This window comes from Colias eurytheme, chromosome 28 (genome assembly GCF_061535395.1).
Source record: "Colias eurytheme isolate Ceu_HAF_F1 chromosome 28, ilColEury1 Martin Lab GWU primary, whole genome shotgun sequence".
NCBI classification, from domain to species: domain Eukaryota; kingdom Metazoa; phylum Arthropoda; class Insecta; order Lepidoptera; family Pieridae; genus Colias; species Colias eurytheme.
In genome coordinates, this window is record NC_143007.1 from 4,535,037 (window position 1) to 4,559,025 (window position 23,989).

At 33.9% G+C, this 23,989-nt stretch overlaps 1 protein-coding gene across 1 annotated transcript in view; it reads right to left on the reverse strand.

The window, feature by feature from the left end:
- LOC149896615 (uncharacterized) overlaps nucleotides 1–23,989 on the reverse strand; it is an 84,421-nt gene that overhangs the window by 20,042 nt on the left and 40,390 nt on the right. The window contains exons 11-34 of the mRNA XM_090117437.1: nucleotides 23,682–23,801; nucleotides 22,879–22,990; nucleotides 21,829–21,921; nucleotides 21,024–21,149; nucleotides 20,447–20,524; nucleotides 19,183–19,284; nucleotides 18,433–18,590; nucleotides 17,678–17,816; nucleotides 16,930–17,054; nucleotides 16,364–16,491; nucleotides 15,711–15,852; nucleotides 13,855–13,941; nucleotides 12,294–12,935; nucleotides 11,485–11,550; nucleotides 10,367–10,411; nucleotides 9,598–9,615; nucleotides 8,521–8,690; nucleotides 6,933–7,081; nucleotides 5,789–5,905; nucleotides 5,036–5,182; nucleotides 3,377–3,517; nucleotides 2,290–2,467; nucleotides 1,530–1,654; nucleotides 146–492 (exon numbers count right to left, since the gene is read on the reverse strand). Coding sequence (XP_089973563.1) covers nucleotides 146–492; nucleotides 1,530–1,654; nucleotides 2,290–2,467; nucleotides 3,377–3,517; nucleotides 5,036–5,182; nucleotides 5,789–5,905; nucleotides 6,933–7,081; nucleotides 8,521–8,690; nucleotides 9,598–9,615; nucleotides 10,367–10,411; nucleotides 11,485–11,550; nucleotides 12,294–12,935; nucleotides 13,855–13,941; nucleotides 15,711–15,852; nucleotides 16,364–16,491; nucleotides 16,930–17,054; nucleotides 17,678–17,816; nucleotides 18,433–18,590; nucleotides 19,183–19,284; nucleotides 20,447–20,524; nucleotides 21,024–21,149; nucleotides 21,829–21,921; nucleotides 22,879–22,990; nucleotides 23,682–23,801 — 3,555 coding nt within the window. The remainder of the gene's footprint in view (nucleotides 1–145; nucleotides 493–1,529; nucleotides 1,655–2,289; nucleotides 2,468–3,376; nucleotides 3,518–5,035; nucleotides 5,183–5,788; nucleotides 5,906–6,932; nucleotides 7,082–8,520; nucleotides 8,691–9,597; nucleotides 9,616–10,366; nucleotides 10,412–11,484; nucleotides 11,551–12,293; nucleotides 12,936–13,854; nucleotides 13,942–15,710; nucleotides 15,853–16,363; nucleotides 16,492–16,929; nucleotides 17,055–17,677; nucleotides 17,817–18,432; nucleotides 18,591–19,182; nucleotides 19,285–20,446; nucleotides 20,525–21,023; nucleotides 21,150–21,828; nucleotides 21,922–22,878; nucleotides 22,991–23,681; nucleotides 23,802–23,989) is intronic.

Consider the following 23,989-nt stretch of genomic DNA (forward strand, 5'->3'; position numbering starts at 1 on the left):
AAACAATATCCTGGTAGAGATTGCTGTTTAGCAATAAGGCCGACTTTTGGGCAAATTATGCCTTTGTATTTCTACTTCTTTTTGCATACTATTGTTTTCTCATATTTTGTTCAATAAAGAATTATAAATAAATAAATAGCCTTACCTCCTCAGGCTGAGTGCCTTCACTTTCCAAATCACTTAGCACATCATCACCCATAACACTATCCTTGCCCTCCGGAATCTCTTCCTTATTATTATTCATCATCTCCTTTTTCAATTCCTTCAACGGTGATAAATCATTCATCATATCCTTTTTAAGTTCTTTTAAAGGAGACAGTTCGTTTATATCCTTCTTTAGTTCTTTTAAAGGGGATAGTTCGTTATCCTTTTTAAGTTCTTTTAGAGGAGATAATTCTTTGTCACTTTCTTCTTCTTTGTAAGGTGATATGGCTTTTTCGTCTGGTGCAGGGGATGTTTCCTTTTTGGGGGTAGATGGCTTTTCTGGCGTGTCTGCAATGTTTTTTAAGTAAATATTATTAAAAGAGCAATGAAGAGTAGTTTTCTACTAATAAACATAAATTCTTTACTTTTATAAAGAATTTATGTTTATTTAGGTAGATAACATTAACGATTAAATTTTGTTTTAGCGAAAAGTAAAAATACGTAACAGAATTTTGAAATATTATTACATAACAAATGAAATAAAGTTAAAACTTGTGTAAGATCGTAACATAGTAAAATAACATATTGTTATTATTTATATTGTTTCTCCCACCACTTTTTCAAATTCTCCTTGTATATTCCTATATTAATTTCGTGTGTATTGACTTAAAAACAAAATTTAACACATGCATACACAAAATTTAGCGTTTGAAGCGATTTGGTTTCACACAACACATTCCTTGTTACACATCCTCTCACATTAGTAGAAAAGCACCCTATTGTTAGGGTGTATTGTGTGAACTACAGGTTGATTTGAAAGATTCTTCCGGTGTTATATAGTCCATTTAGTAAGGAAGGCATGGTATGGGCGTGTTTGATGTAATTTTTATGGATATTTCCCGGTTTATTTATAAAAAGTTATTGTCATTTTACTCATTAGATAGAGGGCTTTCGATATCAGTTTAAAATTTTTGATATAATATATATTATCAGTTACGGAATAATCGTCTGTGCACACTTAACGATTACACCCTGTATATATCATTACGCTAAGACCAAATAAGAGCAGAGCAATACGGCTAAAACCGCGGGACAGAGCTAGTAATCTATAAAAATAAATATTTCAGGACAATTTTCACACACGGCACGATCTGATCCCATACTAAGCTATCGCTTGTGTTATGGAAACCAGATGGCTGATAAACATATATATAATTTTAAACAAATACTTATGTAGATAATTAACACCCAGACACAGAGCAAACATCTATGTTCATCACACAAATATTTGACTCGGGTGGGAATCAAACCCACAACCTCTGGCTTGGAAGGCAGGGTCACTACCAACCAAGCCAACCGGTCAGTCAACATAATATATAACTAACCATGTACAGGCGATCTGGCAATCCCAGAGCTTTCTTCGACCAATCTTTGCATTCGTTCCAACGCCATAGCTTGTTGTTTCTCCGCTTGTTCGCTGCGTAACTTTCTTTGGTGTAACACACGTACTCTAAAATAATATTATATATTAATAGGTTAAAAATTAAAAAGCTGCTATCTGTAAAAGACTGAACCTATGGACATACTATGAACAATAAGACCCACAATCCTTGTTAAAAACATTTATTAAAATTTACGCCTTATTACATTGCACTAATGTTCAAAATCGAATGTACTGATTTAGGTAAACTCTGTCTAATACATGTATAGGCAGACTTTTGCTTTGGGCAATTTTATTCGCGATTATGAGTATTATGTGTCGCGATTATGAGTATTCCTTTATGGTGTGATAACTTACTTTCGTATCTTCACGTCCATCAAGTACCGTTCCTTCCTCACCACACTTAAATGTTAAAGTGCGGCTTCAACTTGCCTAAGCACTAGCCTACTTACTATTCTTAGCACTATCGTACAATGTTTTTAAAGTGAAACTTTTATTACATCGTCTCAAACTGTTTGGTCTGTGTAGCGCATGTCGCGTGTATCGCGGCTGCCAAGTAGGTATACCTACTCGGCAGCCGACCGACACGCGACATGCGCTACACAAAGCAGTGTTCGGAACCGTTCGAACAGTTTCACTTTTACCGTGGTTTCATAAAACCACACAACATTTTTATACTATGTAGTACTTATTTATTTACTTACTTTCGTATCTTCACGTCCATCAAGTACCGTTCCTTTCTCACAACACTTAAGTGTTCAAGTGCGGCTTCAACTTGCCTAAGCACTAGCTTACTTTGCAATAGCTCGTCACATAGACGAGATAGCATGCGTGCTTTGCTTGTAGGGTTTAGGGATACGAATGGTTTGTCGCGGAGTAATTCTGAAATGAAATATATTATTAAAATAATTAATTACTTTTATATTACAAAGCTTTATAGATGGTGTTGTTTATATAAAATGAATCACCGAAATATTTGTACGTATAACTTCATTCTGTACAAAACAACGCGAGAATTTAAATATTTAAAAAATGGAGTGGATATTAAAAGGTATAAAGAAATTAATAATATGTATTTTGTTACAATAATTACAATTTATTGTCATTAATATGTAGTTGAAAACTGAATGAGTATAAAAAAAATCAACACTCATGATATCATTTTTTATGTTATTTTATTTTCTCCAAATATTACTGCTATTTTATTCAGTTTATCTTATATATAAAAATGAATCGCAAAATGTGTTGGTAAGCGCATAACTCGAGAACGGCTGAACCGATTTCGATAATTCTTTTTTTATTATATTCCTTGAAGTACGAGGATGGTTCTTATGTAGAGAAAACGTAAATATTATGTACCACGGGCGAAGCCGGGGCGGACCGCTAGTTTTTCATATTATTGTTTGTGGACACCAATGTTCGATTTGTTTATTCAGAAGCGCTAATCGACAGTGACTGGCTATTTTAACATTATCAATATCAAAAGTATATGGTCTTGCCCAAGAAGCATATATCTAATACACTGGAGATTGCACTATGACCATTAACTTGTAACAAGAAAAAATGACCTTGAATTTTAATGTTCATACTGAAATCTCCAGTGTATTAGATATAAGCTTCTTGGTCTTGCCATAAAACAATTTAAACACAGTCTAACTTTAAACCAGGGATCTGTCACTTCAATAGTTGTCTATGTGAAATACGACAAAGCTAGATTGAAGAGAACCCGCGCTTAAAGATAAACCCTGTCTATAGTTTTTTGTGGTAAGACAGATAGTTTTTAAAACTTACCAGACAATTTGTAAGTAGCATTGCTATGCAAATGTTCGTAATACGCCGAGTTTTTAGTACTAACGCACGTTTGTTGCATCTCTGCTTCGCTCTGATGGTGGTCGGCCACGCGACGTTCGCGTTCCCGTTCTACTGTTAAACCTGCAAATAACATAATATTATTAATATCAAAAAATTTTATTAAAACATCCTAGTAATCTATACAGGGTGTAATCGTTAAGTGTGCACAGGCGATTTTTCCGTAAGTATTACAGATAACAAAAAACTTTAAACTGATATCGAAAGTACTTAACCTAATAAGTAAAATGGCCGTAATAAATTTTTAAAAATAAATCGAGAAATATCAAAAAAATTATCTTTAAACCCTCCCATACATTAAGTATGAAATATGAATATCCCATATACATTTAATATGAAAGATTTTAGCTTTCTTTTTCTTAATTTTTTTGATATTTCTCGATTTTTTTTTTAAATTTATTACCACCATTTTACTCATTAGGTTAAGTACTTTCGATATCAGTTTAAAGTTTTTTGCTATCTGTAATACTTACGGAAAAATCGCCTGTGCACACTTAACGATTACACCCTGTATATATGTATAAAAGAAAGTCGTGTTAGTTACTCCACTTATAACTCAAGAACGGCTGAACCAATTTAGCTGAAAATTGGCAGGGAGGTAGTTTAGAGCCAGGAGAAGGACATAGGATACTAAATATGTACCACGGGCGAAGCCGGGGCGGACCACTAGTTAATACTATGAATTCGAAAGTTTGTGAGGATGTGTATGTATTTGTTACTCTTTCACGCAAATTCTACTGAACCGATTACAGTGAAAACCACACATATAGAGGGTAACTTGGATTAACACATAGTATAGGTTTTATCCCGGGAATCCCACGGGAACGGGAATAATGCGGGTTTTCCTTTGAAAACGCGGGCGAAGCCGCGGGCGGAAAGCTAGTATACATTTAAAACGAGCTGACGCGTACGCGGGCAAAAAGCCTGCTAATTCAGCTGTTTTTGTGTAAAAGAAAATAACAGCTGGTTTATATATGGGTAATGGCTTGACCGATTTTTATGTAATTTTACATTAATTTTAATTGGCTTTTCTGCGAATCGGTAATCCTTCTGTCACTTTGCAATGAAGAAGTCTATTTTCTGTCTCAAAAGTGTGTTTGTCTGTTTTTCTGTAACTTTGCAATAAGAATTTATGTCGCATTGGCCATTGTCCTGTAATGGCATGTGATGTTTTTTAAATAAATAAATAAAAAATAATTATTTAAAATAAATAAATAAAGAAATGCGTCTAGAGATGGTTAGGTCCCAGGATGATTTGGGCATATTTTACCACTTTTTAACGCTTTTTTTTGGGTATTTCTCCTAAATAGCAGCAAAATCTCGTCCATTTTTAAGCATTTTTTAAGCTATTGCATAGCTTCTATCGCGGACCTTGAGCACGGGGACCGAATCGAGAAATTCCGTAACGAAAAAACCTCACGCTCCCCACGGGGACGGACGCGGAGGTGTGGCTTGAAGGCATAGCATGCAATAGCTTTACCGCGGCAGTCCCCGAGTGACACACGTCGTTTTTTTAAATAATTTTATTGGGAATTTATTTGTTAACTAACAAAATCTTGCCTAAATAAATAAACACTATACCAGTAAGCGCTTTGACCTCCCCCGTAGCGCAAGCATACAAGTATATCCGCAGCACTTCGGACACGTTGTGTGCTGTGACGTCACCGAGTCGGATCGCTTGCCCCAAAAGCGTGGTATGTCTTCCCGGGTGGGGGATACCAGGGTCCTCTGGAATAGACAAAAAAAATGTTAAAAAATAATAAAAAATAATTTTTTTTTGGTAAAAAAATCTCAAATTTCAAACACGTTACTCGATAATTATTACTATAAATAATTTGTAATCGTCATAAAGGTAAGGAAATGTGAAGTTCTAACAAAACGAGATAATATATTATTTTATGCCGTCGTAAGGCCAAGGTTATGTTGTTGCATTTTGTTTAACTGTCAAATGTTGCCTATTAAAATGTCTTTACTATAATATTAGTGTTTTATTAATTCATTGTATATAACATCGTGAAGATAAACACAAATATGAGCGTATAATCAGTGCTTAAGTGACAAAATAAAGTGAGCCGAATTAAGCGTGTGTTTTATAACATTATTCTTTTTACTATAAATGTATTATTAAACACCAATCTTTGCTTTAAAAAATCATTTTTAAAATATCCAAGAGCATTGGTATATTTTTCGGAAAAATGAAAATCGTTGTCAATATCAAGCCAAATTTAAAATATTCGAGAACATTTCTTTATTTTTCGAAAAATCGTTTTCAACATTATAAAATATTTATTCCTAATATTACTAGACTAAATAAATAAATAAAAAAATACAAACCAATAGCAAGTACAAGCAGCCTGGTAAGTACGGAAACCAGTTCATCTTCGGCATCATGATTGTAACCTGGTATTAACCCTTGTTGCAACGTGTCCAGGGTTGGCAGGGATTCCATATCTGAAAATAATAAAAATAATATTATTGTCGGGGGCTTGATATATGCGGCTGTAATAACTAGGCACAGGTTATATTACAATAACTACATATAATTTATCCGTATGTAATTATTATTCAACCTATGCGACCAACCCGCGTCCCGACAAGCCCGTGACTGTCCATGCATAGCGCACGAACTGTTTATATACGAGTTACCGTGTGAGCTTTCTTTGTGCTACACTTGAAATTCGATAACTCGTAAATTGGCTTGTCGTCACTACATCATATTAATAATCTATTTTATATCATTTTCTATAACAGAAATAATCTATTTTTCAACCTTTCCATTACTTGGTTGAATTTAGGTGGTTAATCCAGTATTTTAAGATTTTACAAAGATGGATGCAAATATTACAATACTAGCTTTCCACCCGCGGCTTCGCCCGCGTTTTCAAAGAAAAACCCGCACAGTTCTCGTTCCCGTGGGATTTCCGGGATAAAACCTGATAAATTTCATTGTAATCGGTTCAGTAGTATTTGCGTGAAAGAGTAACAAACACACACACACATCCTCACAAACTTTCGCATTTATAATATTAGTAGGAAGGACTACAATGGCCATTACAGTTTTATGGTGATGAAATCATAATAACTAAGTTGTCTTGCAGCTAATGTCATTGAATTGATCATATTTAATATTTATATTTTCAATGTACAGAATTGACCCTTCTACAGATTTATTATATGTATAGATTAACATGAAAATACCAAAAATTCTTACCAAAGCCCAACTGCTTAAGTTAATGTACTAGATCTGTTTTCCCCACGAAAACTTATTCTACACCAAAATATAGTAACTAGCTTTTCGCCTATAGCCCCGCATAGTTCCAGTTCCCGTATTTTCGGGATAAAAACTATGTGTTAATCCAAGTTAGGTATGTGTGTGCCAAATTTCATGAAAATCGCTTCAGCAATTTTTGCGTGAACAACAAACATAGACACTTTCACATTTATAATATTAATAGAATATATTAGTAGGATATCTTACCAAAGCCCAACGCCTGTCCAAAGTTATTCAAGAACTCATATGTTTGCAACAGATCAGCGAACGCTTGTCCTGCTAATCTTAGTCCGGGGATTCGATCCAATTTCGGTAATGGCTTGTGATCCGATAGCGAGGAGTCTTCTTGCGGCCTTCTGTGGAAATAAATTTAGAATTAAATATATAATTTATTTACCATTACATAGTACAGGGTGTCTCAGAATGTTTTTCGTTTTTCAACTGACCGTTATGCGTCAACCACTGGTAGTGGGGGGAGGGGAGAGGTCTCAAACGCTTGGCAGGTTTCTGTAGTTTAGGAGTGATGAGTAATTACATGGGATCGCAGCGAGCATTTTGAGTGCGAGCGTTTTACAAAAACAACGATTCGTACACTATTGTACGGCGTATATAGGATACAATTCAATATAACAACATTACGAAATGTGCCAAGTGCTAATTTGATCAAGCATTGGGTGCGTAAGTTTGAAGAGACTGGGAACACAATGCCGGATAAATCAACGGGGCGCAAAAGAACATCGAGAACGAGCATGAACGTCGACCGCGTTCGCCAGTCTGTTATGGACGACCCCCGACAGGCACTACGATTACGCACAACTTCCTTAAATTTGAACAAATCCACGGTGCATAGCATTATTTCCCAAGATTTGCATTTTCGCCCTTATTAAATTGTTATTGTTAAAGAAATGAAGCCCGATGATCCTGCTAAACGAGTCGAATTCTGCGGGACAATGAAATTCAGGAGGAGACATCTCTTGGCCACCAAGAAGCCCAGATTTAACAACTGCTGATTTTTTTCTGTGGGGCTATCTAAAAAGTAAAGTTAACAATCCATTGCCACCCAACTTGAATGATTTGAAGCAAAGAATCACTGAAGAAATCGACGCTAATCCAAGAGCAATGCTCCAGCGAGTGATTTAAAATTCTAACTCCAGGCTAAACGAGTGTAAACAAGCTAATGGGGCGCATTTGCAAACGATCGTTTTTCATAAATAAAATTCATGAATTGCTCTTTAATTTGATGCTAAATAAAACTAGTTTCAACTGAATTTTCTTATTTTTATTTCATATTAAAAAACGAAAAACATTCTGAGACACCCTTTATAACAAAGTCGCTTTCCGCTGTCCGTGTGTCTGCTTAGATATTTAAAATTACGCAACAGATTTTAATCGTATTTTTAATAGACAGATATTTATTTTAATGGTTTCATTTAGTAAATAATTGGTTTAGTTTTTAATAAAGCGGGCGAAGTCGCGCGCAGATAGCTAGTATTTTTATCCAAGTTTAGTATTACTTCTATTACTTTTGTTCTATTCACTTTCTTGCTATCGACCAACTAATTCAATTTTGGAAAAGATCAGTACCAAATTATAAGGGCGTCTAATAAACTAAACATATTCTTGTACAATAAATATAGTAAAATTTTATTAAAAATAATATTCAACTAATTGCGCCATGCGGTTTCACCCGAAACGGCGGACAAAAACAAATAGGACTATATTTCAATAGTATTTAATTATCACAGTATGAACATAAATATTTTACATACTACATATATACACCTATATGACAAACCTCAGTTCAGCCAATAACTCCATCTCCTTTCTCCTCTGCTGCAGTTTTTTCTCTTTCACCAGCAATCTATCCAGAAGGTTCTGGTGTTTTCTCCTTTCTCTCTCTTCCCATCTCCTCCTGGAGTCCAACTGTCTGATGAACGTGGTGTGCTGCCGTCTTCTTTCTCTTTCCTGGAGATAATTTTATGTTTAATTACAAGGGTTTTTAACATATTTTTGGAAGAGAGATAAATGATTTTTTATGGCATTAATTTAATATATTTTGATTTACGAAACTTTAGGTATTGAATAATAATTCGGCATACGTTTCGATTTTCTCAGTTCAATAGATTGTTGTATAATGCAATGTGACAAAAAAATGTTATAGTAATATTAGTAGTACATAAAATTATGTAACATACTTTGAGTGGTTGTAGGAATTGATTGTTGCAATTGATGTTTAAGGTGTAAATTGCCAGTTATTACAGGTAATAAACTGTCTAACATGTTTCATAAATTATCTGTAGTTATTTATATAGGAATAACTGTATTTACAATTAAAATATAACTATTTTTGTACAATATGCGCGGACTCTAAATCAGTTTCTACGAAATTAGTAAGCAAGAAGCCATTATTATTTCATCTTCCTTCAATAAATATATGTATATGTAGTCATAAAAGTTAAATTGATATTCAAATTATATTTTTTTGCAAGAATGTTATTGAATACTAGCAGTCCGCCCCGGCTTCGCCCGTGGTACATATTTACGTTTTCTCTACGTAAGAACCATCCTCGTCCTTCAAGGAATATAATAAAAAAAGAATTAACGAAATCGGTTCAGCCGTTCTCAAGTTATGCGCTTACCAACACATTTTGGGATTCATTTTTATATTATAGATAGATAAGATAATATTCAAATATATCATAAAAAAGTAACAAAAAACTGCAAATAAAATACCATATAAAAAGCACAAAGCGCTCACATACAACACACTAAGAAAACACCATAAACACCAAATAATTCTAAAAAATAAGCCAATCCCATACTTTTGCAACCAAATATTATTTTGTTAATATATTGCTATTTAAACAATTACCTCAGTTATATATTTTTGCTGTATCGATCGGCGTCAACAGCGATTGAAACAAACATACAAATTATTACTAATAACACACATTAGATTTACACTCTTCTAACTAAGACTTTATTCTAATGACCATAAAGTTGAAATTCAAACAACTGTGTCTTAATTCTTAAAATTTGACGACATGTAATACCATACTGAAAGTGGTGTATTTTAATCTCTTTCTCGTGAAAGTACAGAAGATTTTTCTTGCCTAATAAGGTATTAAGGTAGCAAAGTTTTGACTGGCCGGTTGGCTTTGTTGGTAGTGGCCCTGCCTTCCAAGCCAGAGGTCGTGGGTTCGATTCCCACCCGGGGCAAATATTTGTGTGATGAACATAGATGTTTGCTCTGTGTCTGGGACCTGGGTGTTAATTATTTATATAAGTATATATTTAAAAATTATATATGTATGTTTATCAGCCATCTGGTTTTCATAACACAAGCGAACGCTTAGTATGGTATCAGATTGTGCCGTGTGTGAAAATTGTCCTGAATATTTAAAAAAATTATATTTATTTAAAAGTCCTAAATTGGTAATTATTAAAAAAATCTAATCGGTTAAGTCTCTTCATCTTTTTTATCTTACCATCTTTTTATACATTATCAATTATCATGAATAACTTTTCTAATGTCCTACAAGTTTGATCAAAATATTATTTCCAAACTTTATTTTTTTTGTATTATGTTAACCACACACACACAAATTAGCACAAACACATAGAAAGATATACATCCTCACCTGTTCTTTAAGAAGCATAGCCTGCTGTCTCCTTATTTCTCTCTCCTAAAACAAAATGGCCTACTTTAACTATATTTATCTTTAAAAGCTATATGATCGATTATTTTGCAATCGAATTAAAACCTAATGGGTATAAACATATATCAATTTAAGTGCACTCAGGACATTTTGTGTCTTATCTTTTAAGCTTATAAAATTTTGTAAGAGCGAAATTAAAAGCTTTTTAGCAAAATATACAATTTCAAAATAATATTTGTTGCTATCTAAAACTACATCTCGACGCGAGCTTATATAATACTTAAGTCAATAATAATTTGGAAAAAGGATAATAATTGAAATGATTAGGTATATTTTTTCATACGTTTATTATCTTATATTACAGACTAGCGGTCCGCCCCGGCTTCGCCCGTGGTACATATTTACGTTTTCTCTACATAAAAACCATCCTCGTACTTAAAGGAATATAATAGAAAAGAATTATCGAAATCGGTTCAGCCGTTCACACGTGATGCCATGACAACGCGAAACGGGTGCAGACCCGCCGCCTTTTTATAGCTCCCGCCGCGAAGCGAGTCGAACGCGGCAACTGATACACAAAAATAATCCTTATGGCTGCATGATTCTGTATTCACGCGCGATGACTTATAGCGTATTTCATGTATAACTTTGGTGTTTCTACACCGATTTACATGATTCTTTTACTATAACCTGCCCAGGAGTATGAAGAATAATTGTGCCAAATTTGGTTAAAATCCGTCGTGTAGTTTTTGTTTCTATAACGAATATACAGACAGACAGACAGACAGACAGACAGACAGACAGACAAAAATTTTACTGATTGCATTTTTGGCATCAGTAGCGATCCCTTATCACCCCTTCATAGTTTTTTTTTAAATATATTTCATGTACAGAATTGGCCTCTCTACAGATTTATTATAAGTATAGATTAACAAAGTAAAAAATATACAAGTCACAATAATTATCTTCCAATCAATCTCAAAAATCGATCGATTTTGACTACTTTTCTAACAATGTACTAATACTTTTCTAGTAAAATTTTAATTATTTCCTAAAATTCCGCCATCTTTTTATAGAAGTAACGATTCCTAGCTAGTTACCTGCTGCCGTTTCGCCTGCTCTTCGACCCGTATTTTCTCGGCGTCCTCTTGCTTTCGCCTCTTAGCCTTTACGTAACATCGAAAGCGAGCAAATTATAAAAAACAGCGCACATGAAACAATGAAAATAAAACAAAATATTGTGAAAATTGCAAGCGAAGCGGGGATAGAAGCTTGTCTAATGTGTTGTGGGTAAGACTACAAAAAATTCTAGAATTTACGATGATCGTCATTTTTTGTCACAGAAACTATATTTTTTGTCACTTTTTTATATGATTGGTAAATTAAATGCCTTATTAATAAAAGTTTTATGTTTCCATAAATTAAGTATTGCAAGGAAATCGTACTTATCATCATGCTATAAAATATGTATGTATAACATATGTATTATTATTAAGTTATGATTTAGTGCGTTCTCTTTGTGCGGGCGGTTCAATTCACAAATATAATTTATTAACGATTTTAGGAAACAAGACTGTATTCGAAATAATTTAAGTCCATTTTTGCGTGTTACATCAAAACCAACATTATTGCATTATGCAAAATTCAACTTTATTAACTGTATATAAGTGTCAGATTCCTTTAAACATTAGTAAAGTGCATTCGACTCATTATAATTACCAAGTTATTCAGGTGCAAGTAAATAAAAAGCGTGCATATAAATGATTAGTGGAGTAAATCCCTAGAATATCAAGTTATCCGCATGTTAGACATTAATCAGAGACAATCACCGAGATTAGACCATAGACAAGTATCCATAAACCATAGACCGTGTTAGTTGAAACTGTTAGTTTATCTCAATTCGACGTACCGGACTAGCGTCCCTTGCGAACGGCTGGACGGAAATCGATAAGGCTCCATCTTTGCCGACGCTGAATATTTTTGTATCTTTTTTATTGTCTATGCTTTCATCGTCTCCGCTTAAGTCGATAACATCTTTAGGGACAGGTTTCAACATGAGATTTTGGGACATGAATTCATTTTTCGCGTCCAAGTATTTTTGTTCAATACTTTTCGGGTCGTCGACCTTTTTGTCGTTCTGAAGTTTGGACCAATCACAGCCGTTTATGAACTCAGATATCCGCGAATACGAATCAATCAGTTTTTCTAGATTATTCTCTTTTTCCGGCGGTTTATGAAGACTGCGTTTTTCCGCCGTTTTAGTTAACGAGAAATCAAAGTATTTATCGCTTCTCTTCGGCAGATCGAAAGCTGCTTTCTCAGCGAAATCTTTCATTTTATCCAACGCGTTATATTCTTCCGTATCCGCCTTCCACATTCCCTGTTCATAATTCAGGCTTTTGATTGGCGAATCTTTGCCACTAACCGGGATAAGGGACAGACTGATCTGTGGCATAGTTCTATCTCGCTTGCTCATTACTTCTGGAAGTTTCCATTCGTCTTTTATTGGCAACGCCTCAATCGTCAACTGCGTTCTATTTTTGTTGATATGCTGTTTCAAATCGACGGGTTAATATTGCTATCTGGTGGATTATCAATTGGATCGTTTGACAACATTGTCAGTTTTAGGTGTTAGATAGATACAGCCCAATATTACATAAATACATGTATACTATACATACACACACATAAGGCTATTTGACTACAGACATGTTATATAGAAATGAAAAGCGGACAAAAAAAGACCTTAACCAACCTTTTTTGATAATTTTGATTTATGAAAATATTGTTTTTATGTAACATTACAGAAGTCATTGATTTTAATCATGTTTTTCACATATTTAGAAAACTTTAACTGAATCCAATTGTTCTTTTTTCCCTTACGTTTTTAGTTATAAATATTTAGAAGGTAGTCAAATAGCCTACTTTAGAAGCTAGACCAGATAACCGACTACAAAAATACAAAATATCTCTCTACGAATGTGAGCACAATGTTGCCAAGCATCAAATTGATAATAAACAAACACAAGCACATTTATTTGAACATAGATACAAAAACCTACGTCTCTATATTATGGCACTTAAATATGAACCTTATTACATTGAATTAGAGGTGATAATTGTTTGACAACGCTTTTATGTGACAAGAATTTTAATATTTTTACTAATGTATGTTTGAAATAACTAACTAGAGCAAAATTAAAACTATAGTTCCTCTAAAAGTAACAATAGAGAATTTATTCACAATTCAATTGAATTCATTTTCTTTATGATAATACCCTATTATACACATTTTTTCATTCTGTTATAATTAGATATTTTCCCCATAAGATAACTTCCCAAACACAAATATCAAAATAAACTACAATATTAAAAACCCAGTGCAATAACATAGAGACAAGTCTACGATATAACCTACACAGATAAAAAATAACTAAAAAACATATTATAAATAAATAAAAATAACTGACCTCTAACAATTGTTGACTCCGTACTTCCTTTTCACGCTTAACTAGTTCCGCTTTTTCAGATCTCTCTATTTCACGGACGAGACGCGCCTGAAATTAATAATTTATTATTATTTATTTATTGAAAAGGTTCATCAAAAGTTGTTACATACGAATCTTTCGCGTTAGTTGGAATAAATAATATATTAATTATTAGGTTTTAATGATAACAGCGGTTTTTTTGGCAAGGTGTACAAGTTTATTAATGTTAACACTATTGAATCAGAATAAGTGAATTGTAAAATTCTTTTGAAAATAAATGTCTCTAAACCTATTTAGCTCAAACTTTTTTTTACTGTTTCCAGAAGCACATTGTCTTACACATTGCATAGGAACAAGAACCACAGACTAAGTTCAGTGTTGCCACAACAGTGACATAAGAAAAATTAAAGTTAAATTTTCTAATATAATAAATAAATAAATAAAAAGCCTGTTTATTTCCTGCAGATATGTTGACATTTTTACAAAGTAACGCTTACGCGGTAAGAAAGATAAGTGTATACAAAACTAGATTGTTATTAGTGTTAGTAATTGTAATTTTGTTGTATTCCAATGCTAATATTAATTATTGAGTTATTGTAAATAAATAAAAGAAATTAATTTAACGTAATGAACTAAAGTAATCAATCTGCATGAACCCCTGTCTGGGTAAAGGCCTCCTCCAAAGCTGACCACCCGTCTCTATCTTGCGCTATTTGGTACCACAGAGGGCCGGCTGTTCTCTTGATGTCGTCGTCCCAGCGTGTTAACGGTCTCCCTCTGTACCTTTTGCCTAGTGGGCCATTCCACGTTGTCGTTCTCGCTGTCCATCTTTGATCAGTAAGTCTGGCGACGTGTCCTGCCCACCTCCACTTCAGTTTTTGTGCATGACTCAAAGCATTAGTTGCTTTGGTAATCGACCTTATTTTAGTGTGCCTAATTTTGTCTAATCTCTTTATCTTCAACATACTACGTTCTATCCCTCTTTGGCAGCTATTTATTTTATTTTTTATTTTTGAAGTGAATTTCCATGTTTGGCAGGCATACGTCAAACATGGTAAGTAGTAGACTTGAATTCAAAACCTTCGTTTTGAGATTTGTTGGCATGTTGCTTTTAAAAATTTCTTTTAGGCTCCAGTATTTATTCCAAGTACATTTAACCCTTCTGCCTATTTCTAATTCGTTATTTCTTTTGTCAAAACTAAAATTTTCTAATATACAGGGTGTCCCACTGTTGGTATACTAAGCTCAAAGGAGGTTATAGTATTGCATACGCTGAGTTCGTAAAAAATACTTATAAAATTCCAGACGCATTGTTTTTTCAAATAGATGAATTCTTAAAACTCTATATGTACACCCATAACAAGCAACCCGCCCAACTTTGCCACCAGCACGTGAGCTATCGTTTAAGATGATGTTTTCATAGACAAAATGCTCACATTAGCGAAGCGGTATATGCCGGCTGCGCGAAGCTAGAGAAGAAAACATGGATTTTCAGGAAAAATTTAGCAAAAAATTTTTGACGTAATTTTGTTGCTTAAGTATTTTTTACGTGATTAGTGTATGCAAAACTACAAATCCCTTCGCGCTTAGTATACCAATAGTGGGACACCCTGTATATGTAATATAATATAAAATATTATGCACAACAATTACAGAATCTAATAATAAATTAGGCGATATACAATTAATTAAACCAAAAAAAATAAAAAATTGTTTTAATTCTATATTTTTATAAAATTAAAACAATTTGAACGCGCTAATCCTAGTTCCTGAGATTACCGCGTTCAAACAAACTCTTCAGCTTTATAATATTAGTATAGATAAATGAGATATCTCACCTGATCTCTACTCCTATGAGAGGCATCTCTCCTCGCATCTCTAGCGGCCTGCTGTCTTCTTGCCAATTCGATCCGTCGCTCCAATGGCGGCGGTGTTGAACGGGGACCTGCTAATGCTGCTAATGCTCGGGCTTCTTCTAGCCTGGAATGTGATATTATTGAAGTGAAACTTCTTTATCGGGGTCGGAAAAAAATTAAGTGTAACATTTTTTCGTTACGCGTGACATTTTTCCGTTACGCGCCATCTTTTTCTTATCCCTACCACGCGTGATTTCTTCCCTATTAACATAGATCCCTGCATATGTGTTAATAGGGCTTTTCTCTATGGCTAATATAGGGAGGGTTTTGTTTTATATGACCAGTGTTTTATTATTATACTAGCGGTCCGCCCCGGCTTCGCCCGTGGTACATATTTACGTTTTCTCTACATAAAAACCATCTTCGTACTTCAAGGAATATAATAAAAAAAGAATTATCGAAATCGGTTCAGCCGTTCTCGAGTTATGCGCTTACCAACACATTTTACGATTCATTTTTATATATAAGAAGAAGATGTATAGTCTGTAAGGTATTTATTCAATGGGTCTGTACAATTTATTGTCTGTCACCTGAAATAAATGTAATAAATAAATAAATAATAAAAAGCCACAAACCGTTTAGCGATATCATTTTCCCCGAACACTTGCTCCCCGTCCCCCTGCGAGTACTCGCCCAGTAACGTGCGGGCGCTGAACGTGAAGTTGTCCGGTGATAGCGCGGGGTACGGGTTCGAATCCAGGAACTGGGGACATAAATTAATATTAAATCAATCAGTCAATCATCAGCCTTTTGTTGTCTGCTGCTGCACGTCCTTTTTTTTTGAAGTTAAAAACCATCGAAAGTTCTAAAGTAACAGGTTTTTCTTGACTATTAAAAATCACATAGATTGTCTGATAGAATGTACCCTAAAAATAAAACCACTTACACAAATCTTTAAAATTTATATAACTACCTACATCCTTTATATTCCATAACTTTCATTACTTCATTACATAAAAAATGACTCTTTGTATTTTATATACTTTTATCGTTCAAATTCAATAATTTTCATATAAATATAATTTATTATATGTATGTTAGTCTGTAAGTTTATACTATGGATCTGTACAATTAATTGTCTGTCACCTGAATTAAATTTAATAAACAAATAAAAAATTACTACATTAAATAAAATACTCACATTCTGCAACTCTTGCGCAGATTTGATTTGCACATTCGAATGCGGTTCTGGCGGTGTGTAGCTCACGTCGCCTTTGATGTTACAGTTCCGAGATAGACCCTTTATTACTGTTAATCGTTTCCAACCTGAGAATAATTAATTAATTAATTTATTTATTACAATACAATTTTACAAAAAAAAGGTTATAATAATTGGTTAACACACTTTACCTAAAAAGTAGGTTAAAAAGTTGTATGATTCTAGGAAAATAAAAATATATCTAGCAGATAAGTTTTTTTATAGCTGTTGGCACTACGAGTCAGTGCTACTACCCTAACCTCACTATTTAAAAACCTATCTAATAATACCATAAATACCCATTTATAATACTGAAATAACGCAAAAACCACCCAAAATAGGCAGTAAAAGCCCCTACCTACATAATACCATAAAAAAATACACATTTTCATACAAAAAATGGAATAAAATCCTACCTAAAGCTAAAGGCAATCGCAGCAAAGCGTCCAACTTCCTGCCACCATCACTCGCATCGGAATCCGACGGGTTGCTGTCTGACTGTTGGCACTCTGAGTCAGTGCTACCAACCTAACCTCGCTTATTTTAATACCTTTTCTAATATTACCTTAAATACCCATCTATATCACTAAAATATCGCTAAAACCCCCCAAAATAGGTAGTAAAAGCCCCTACCTAACTAATACCCCAGAAAAATACATATCTTTAGACAAAAAATGGAATAAAATCCTACCCAAAGCTAGAGGCAATCGTAGCAAAGCATCCAACTTCCTGCCGCCATCACTCGCGTCGGAATCAGACGGGTTGCTGTCTGACTGTTGGCACTCTGAGTCAGTGCTACCACCCTCACCGACGAGCACTCGGAGTTTTTCCTTAAAATATAATAAAAATGTTAATATTCTTGGTAGAGACTTCAAACTTATTCACTCTGTGTAAAAAGAAAAACCGCAGTTGCTTCTATAAAGATTTCGCTTATGTAACAATTTTAGTAACCAGTTTGAAATTTAAGTTATTACAGTATTGCATTATTGATTGATTAGGGAATCAGTCATTTGAAAAACTATAAAATATATACTGATACTGTTGTATTATAAATTATGTTAAAATTGAACAATGATTATAAAATATAATTGCAATTTATAGATTGAATACAATTCATCTGCATTATAAATGGTAAACGAAAAATCAATGTTATCTAAAAATACTAAAATTAATTATAGTAAACTAGCTTTCCACCCGCGGCTATATCCGCGTTAACCCGCATAGTTCCCGTTCCCGTGGGATTTCCGGGATAAAAACCTATATGTGTGCTTAAAAACACACTTTATGAAATAACTCGACAAGTATTTATCTAAAATGTATCTTATCTTATAAAGAGGTTGTCCTCTTTATATTGCCAACTGAAGTACAAGTGACAATACATATTATTAATGTTACATGATGCATGACCCAATATGTGCTGACGGCATTCTTACTAAAAATACATACCAAATCAGTCTCCCCCAGCAACTGATGCGCCAACGCGGGGCGAAGCCCTAGAGCCCTGCTCTGCGCTAACAACGAAGCCACTGTATTTTTCTTAGGCTTGCTGACCCCTCTGCCTAAATTACGTGGTCTACCTTCCCGGGTGGGCCAGGGTGGGACGGCTGAACAAATAAATATTATTTATTTATCAGAAAAAATCAATGAAAAGAAACGGAATAAAATAATAGAAGAGAAAGAGATGGAACGGATAACTACTATTCAGATAAATTTTAATAAAATTATAATAATATAATATTTCAGGACAATTCACACACGGCACGATCTGATCCCATACTAAGATTTCGCTTGTGTTATGGAAACCAGATGGCTGATAAGCATACATATATAATTTTAAATAAATTATTATATAGATAATTAACACTCAGACACAGAGCAAACACCTATGTTCATCACACAAATATTTGCCCCGGGTGGGAATCGAACCCACGACCTCTGGCTTGGAAGGCAGGGCCACTACCAACCAAGCCAACCCGTCAGTCAAGTTAAATAACATAATATAACGTGTAATATAATGTGACGTACATAATACAATGTGTCACTTAAATTATTCAAATAATCCTTAACACAATAATAATTTTTATCTTGTAGTAGTCTATTCTAAACTTCCGCTTACATATATAAGTTAGTTCGTTCAAATTCACAAATTCCAATACTAATTTTATTTTAATTAATTTAAAATATATTTTAACTCACATTCACTATCCTCACTGCCGCTCGACCGTGGTCTCGGGCACTCGGGCTGCGAATTCGGTTCAGGCGCTACACGACGGGGCTTCGCCCCCGGTTTGCGGCGAGCTGCAATAATTATATTATTTTAGATATATGAGAAACTAGAGGTCCGCCCCGGCTTCGCCCGTGGTACATATTTCGCATAAAAGGTAGCCTATGTCCTTTCTCGGGTATCAAAATATGTATCTCCATACCAAATTTCATGCAAATTGGTTCAGTAGTTTAGGCGTGATTGAGTAACAGACAGACAGACAGAGTTACTTTCGCATTTATAATATTAGTATAGATTAAACATAGTAGTAGATATTACTTATATTTTAGGGAGTTTTATGAAAAAACATTTTTAATGTAGTGATTTTTAACATGCAATACCAACAAGTTTTTAAGTTTTAGGTGTAAAAAATTCAAACTATTTTTGACGTGACAACGTCTTATAATTCGATAGCGCCGGCTGCACGCACAAAAAAAACATGACTCTTGCGGCGTTACCTCGCTCTGAGGCGTTCCATGTAAGACTTGAAGTGCGAGCGACAGCGCGGAACGAGCGACAAAGAAGCACAATCGGACGTTGTCACGTTCAACTATCATCAGTAAACAGACTTACAGACAATTAATTTTTTCACTCTGTATGTATGTCAGTACAATAAACAGTAAGCACGTAACTTGCAGCCAACTGACTGAATCAGTCGTTAAATAAATAGCCTAGTCCGTTTTATTAATTCTTAGTTAAACTGCGGCAAATACAACACCCTTATAATGTAAATCTATCCATATTTTCAATTATAATTATAACTAAATATTTTTAAATTTAAAGTTTTTAGACAAACAACAAAATTTTATATATTACTAGCGGTCCGCCCCGGCTTCGCCCGTGGTACATATGAAAAATAGATGTTGGCCGATTCTCAGACTTACCCGATATGCACAGAAAATTTCATGAGAATCGGTCCACCCGTTTCGGATGAGTATGCAGACTAACATTGTGACACGAGAATTTTATATATATAAAGATATTTAACTAGTTTAACGCCCGCGGCTTCGCCTGCTTTGTCTAAAACCTAATAAGTTATATACCAAACCTTCCTCTTGAATCACTCTATCTATTAAAAAACCGCATCAAAATCCTTTGCGTAGTTTTAAAGATTTAAGCATACAAAGAGACATAGGGACAGAAAAAGCGACTTTGTTTTATACTATGTAGTGATTAAATAATCCATAAAATACATACATATTCTATCATTGGACGCACTGAGGGAACTACTGAGAGACGTCAGTCTTGACAACGCGTCCGATGCTTGAGAATTCGCTAGAAATAAAATATATAAATTAAATGAATATTTTGTCAGTAACATGCAACAGATCAAAACAAATGTTATTAATATTCACTTGATATCACTAGGTAAATAAACATAGGATGGAACAATCTTAAAATATATGACAAAAAATAACTGCTCAGAAAATTAATTTCGATTAGCACGTTTTCAACAAAAATCCAATTTTACTATCATACCACACAATAAAAATTAATCATTGACCATTATATGTACTTCTTTTTAAATTTTTAACTAGCTATGCCCCGCGGTTTTACCCGCATTGCTCCGCTCCTGTTGGTCTTAGCGTGATGATATAATATAGCCTACCTCGATAAATGAGCTATCTAACACCGAAAGAATTTTTCAAATCGAACCAGTAGTTCCTGAGATTAGCGCATACAAGCCAACAAACAATTTCCAAACCAACTAAGCTTTTTAATATTAATATAAATTTAACAATCTTTTAATAAAGTATGTATTAAAATAACTTACATGGCGTAGGTTTCAAGGACAAATTAAGAGGAGCGTCGTCCTCCGTAGATTTAGTACCACCGAGGTCCATGGCTGTTTCTTCTGAACTTGTGTTCGATTTCGTGCTTAAGTTTAGGCCGGAGTCTGCTAGAAAAGTAAGTTATGGTTAAGTTGAGTAATCACATAGTAACTTAGGTTAATAGTTTATTGTATACTGTAATACTTTGTTTTTTTATAAAAAATGAGGAATTTAAAATTTGAGGATTTTTTTGTGGAATATTTCATCAATAACATGCTATCAATCTTATATATAAAAAAATGAATCGCAAAATGTGTTGGTAAGCGCATAACTCGAGAACGTCTGAACCGATTTCGATAATTCTTTTTTTATTATATTCCTTGAAGTACGAGGATGGTTCTTATGTAGAGAAAACGTAAATATTATGTACCACGGGCGAAGCCGGGGCGGACTGCTAGTTTACAATACAAATCTAATAAAACGACGGGCTCGGACGTTGTTTTACGACGTTCGACTCAACTACCCTCACTTTGCTAATATTCGTTGACTTGCTGCGATTTTAGCTGTATTTGTAGCTGTGTAGAATCGCAGTACATTCTTATTACATTCAAACTAATATTTAACCCGGCCTCGCGTGTTATTTCTTATAATATATTATAAGATATTTTGCATTAATATTAATACAATTTACAAATATTAATTAAATGCGAAAAAATTGATAACATAAGGTTATAAATAAAATAAGTACATAATACAAATTCAGAGAATATTAATCAAAATAAATAGGCAATATTTAAAAGCATTTACCTGCAGGATTAGCTCCCGCTAGTTGTCTCTCAAGCGCCGCCAAACTAACTCCGCTTTGACTTGCTATCGTTTGTAGTAATTCTCGGGATATTCCTAGTTAAACAAACAAAAATATTTTAATATTCACTTGTTTACAATGCTTTTTTTCTTATGTACAATGTTTTGAATTTACCAATAGGTATATAATAAATTGTACATATTTGATATGATTTAAATATAAGTTAATCTCGTAATGTCTTTAAAATGCGAATTTTATTTTTACAGTTTTTATGTAGGTATAAATGTAACGATCTCAGCTTATGCAAGTTTAGTTTCAACTAATGGTTACGTATGCCCAATAGCAGTTCAGGTAAATGTTAAGACGTAGGCATACGCTAAGATAGGATTTTGATCAATTCTACCCCCAAGGGGATATAATAAAAAAGCGATTCCTAATTTATAATAATACTTCCGCGAGTGAAGCTAAGCAAAAGATTTTATTTTAATAAAATCATAATAAACGTTCATCTAATATCTAATATTCTATTCTAATATCTAATATATATTATAAAGGCGAAAGTTTGTAAGGATGTATGGATGTGTGGATGTATGGATGTTTGTTACTCTTTCACGTAAAAACTACTGAACCGATTACAATGAAATTTAGCACACATATAGAGGGTAACTTGGATTAACACATAGGATAGTTTTTATCCCAGAAATCCCACGGGAACGGGAACTATGCGGGTTTTCCTTTGCAAACGCGGGCGAAGCCGCGGGCGGAAATCTAGTAATACATACATACATGCATCCACCCATTCATCAATACTATTACATGGCCATTGTATATAATATCTCTTCCAAAACAAATTTATCAGTAACTAGCTGTGCCCCGCGGTTTCACCCGCGTGGCTCCACTCCTCTTGGCCTAAGCCTTCCTCGATGAATGAACACCGAAAGAATTTTTAAATCGGACCCGAGATTAGCGCGTTCAAACAAACAAACTCTTCAGCTTTATAATATTAGTATAGATAAGATTTCCATTTTAATAATAAATAATTAAATACATACCTGCATAATCAGATAAATTGGGTGGTGGTGTAGCAGAGAGGGAGTTACTTCGATCCGGCTTATTTGGCAACCTGATTACTTCTACCGATGATCGGGAGTTGCCATACTCGTCCTGTAATCAATAAAATCAATTTTATTTTTGTACTTATGTTTGGTTTTACTGTAGCATTTTTTTTTTTTTAACAGAATTAAACAAGATTTTTACATTAACGTCACGATAAGTATTATTAATTATTGCTTATCGACGAAGGGACTGAATAATATAATGAATAATTCGTATATAAATCCGTTACCAAGTCTCTAACCTTTTAAAAGACAAAAATAACAATTTTTATAAGAACCGCACAATTAGACAGTATGAAGAATACATGCAATGAATCATTTAAAATTTCAATTTTTAAGTGGCATTTCGAAATATTTTTCACAATACAATCGTTTTAATAGACAGTCAGCTCAAAAATTGGCATTTAATAAATTACAAAACAGTTATGATGTTACCAAGGATGTTACATATGTATTTTGTTTTAAATTGTAAAACTGACATGATTAAAAACTTATTAAAAAGAGCAACTATAGAGTTTCTTGCCGGTCTTCTCCGTAGATACTGCTTTCCGGATCGGTGGTAAATGTTAAAAATATGTAATGACGTTTCAAAAGTGCTTCTATAAGAAGTCTAATTGAATAAATAAATGTTTGAGTTTGAGTTTGAGTTTTACAAAGAAGCTTTAATTCTCTACACATATACATATATACATTTAATTTACTCCTCCATGATATAAAAAAATATTATTATAAAACCATACCACTTTTTGTCGCTTGTTGGGTAAAGGCGTGCTTCGATCACTTGAAGGATGCAAAGATACATGCGGTGGGTCCAGAGATATTGTCTTCTTACGGCCGCGGTTCGTTGACCCTGCTGGTACCTAGATAATATATCTGAATTAATAATAGTATATAGGAAAATAATTATTTAAATTATATTATTTAAATAAAAAGACATGTGGCATTCAGGGACTGCCGCGGTAAAGCTATTGCATGCTATGCCTTCAAGCCACACCTCCGCGCCCGTCCCCGTGGGGAGCGTGAGGTTTTTTCGTTACGGAATTTCTGG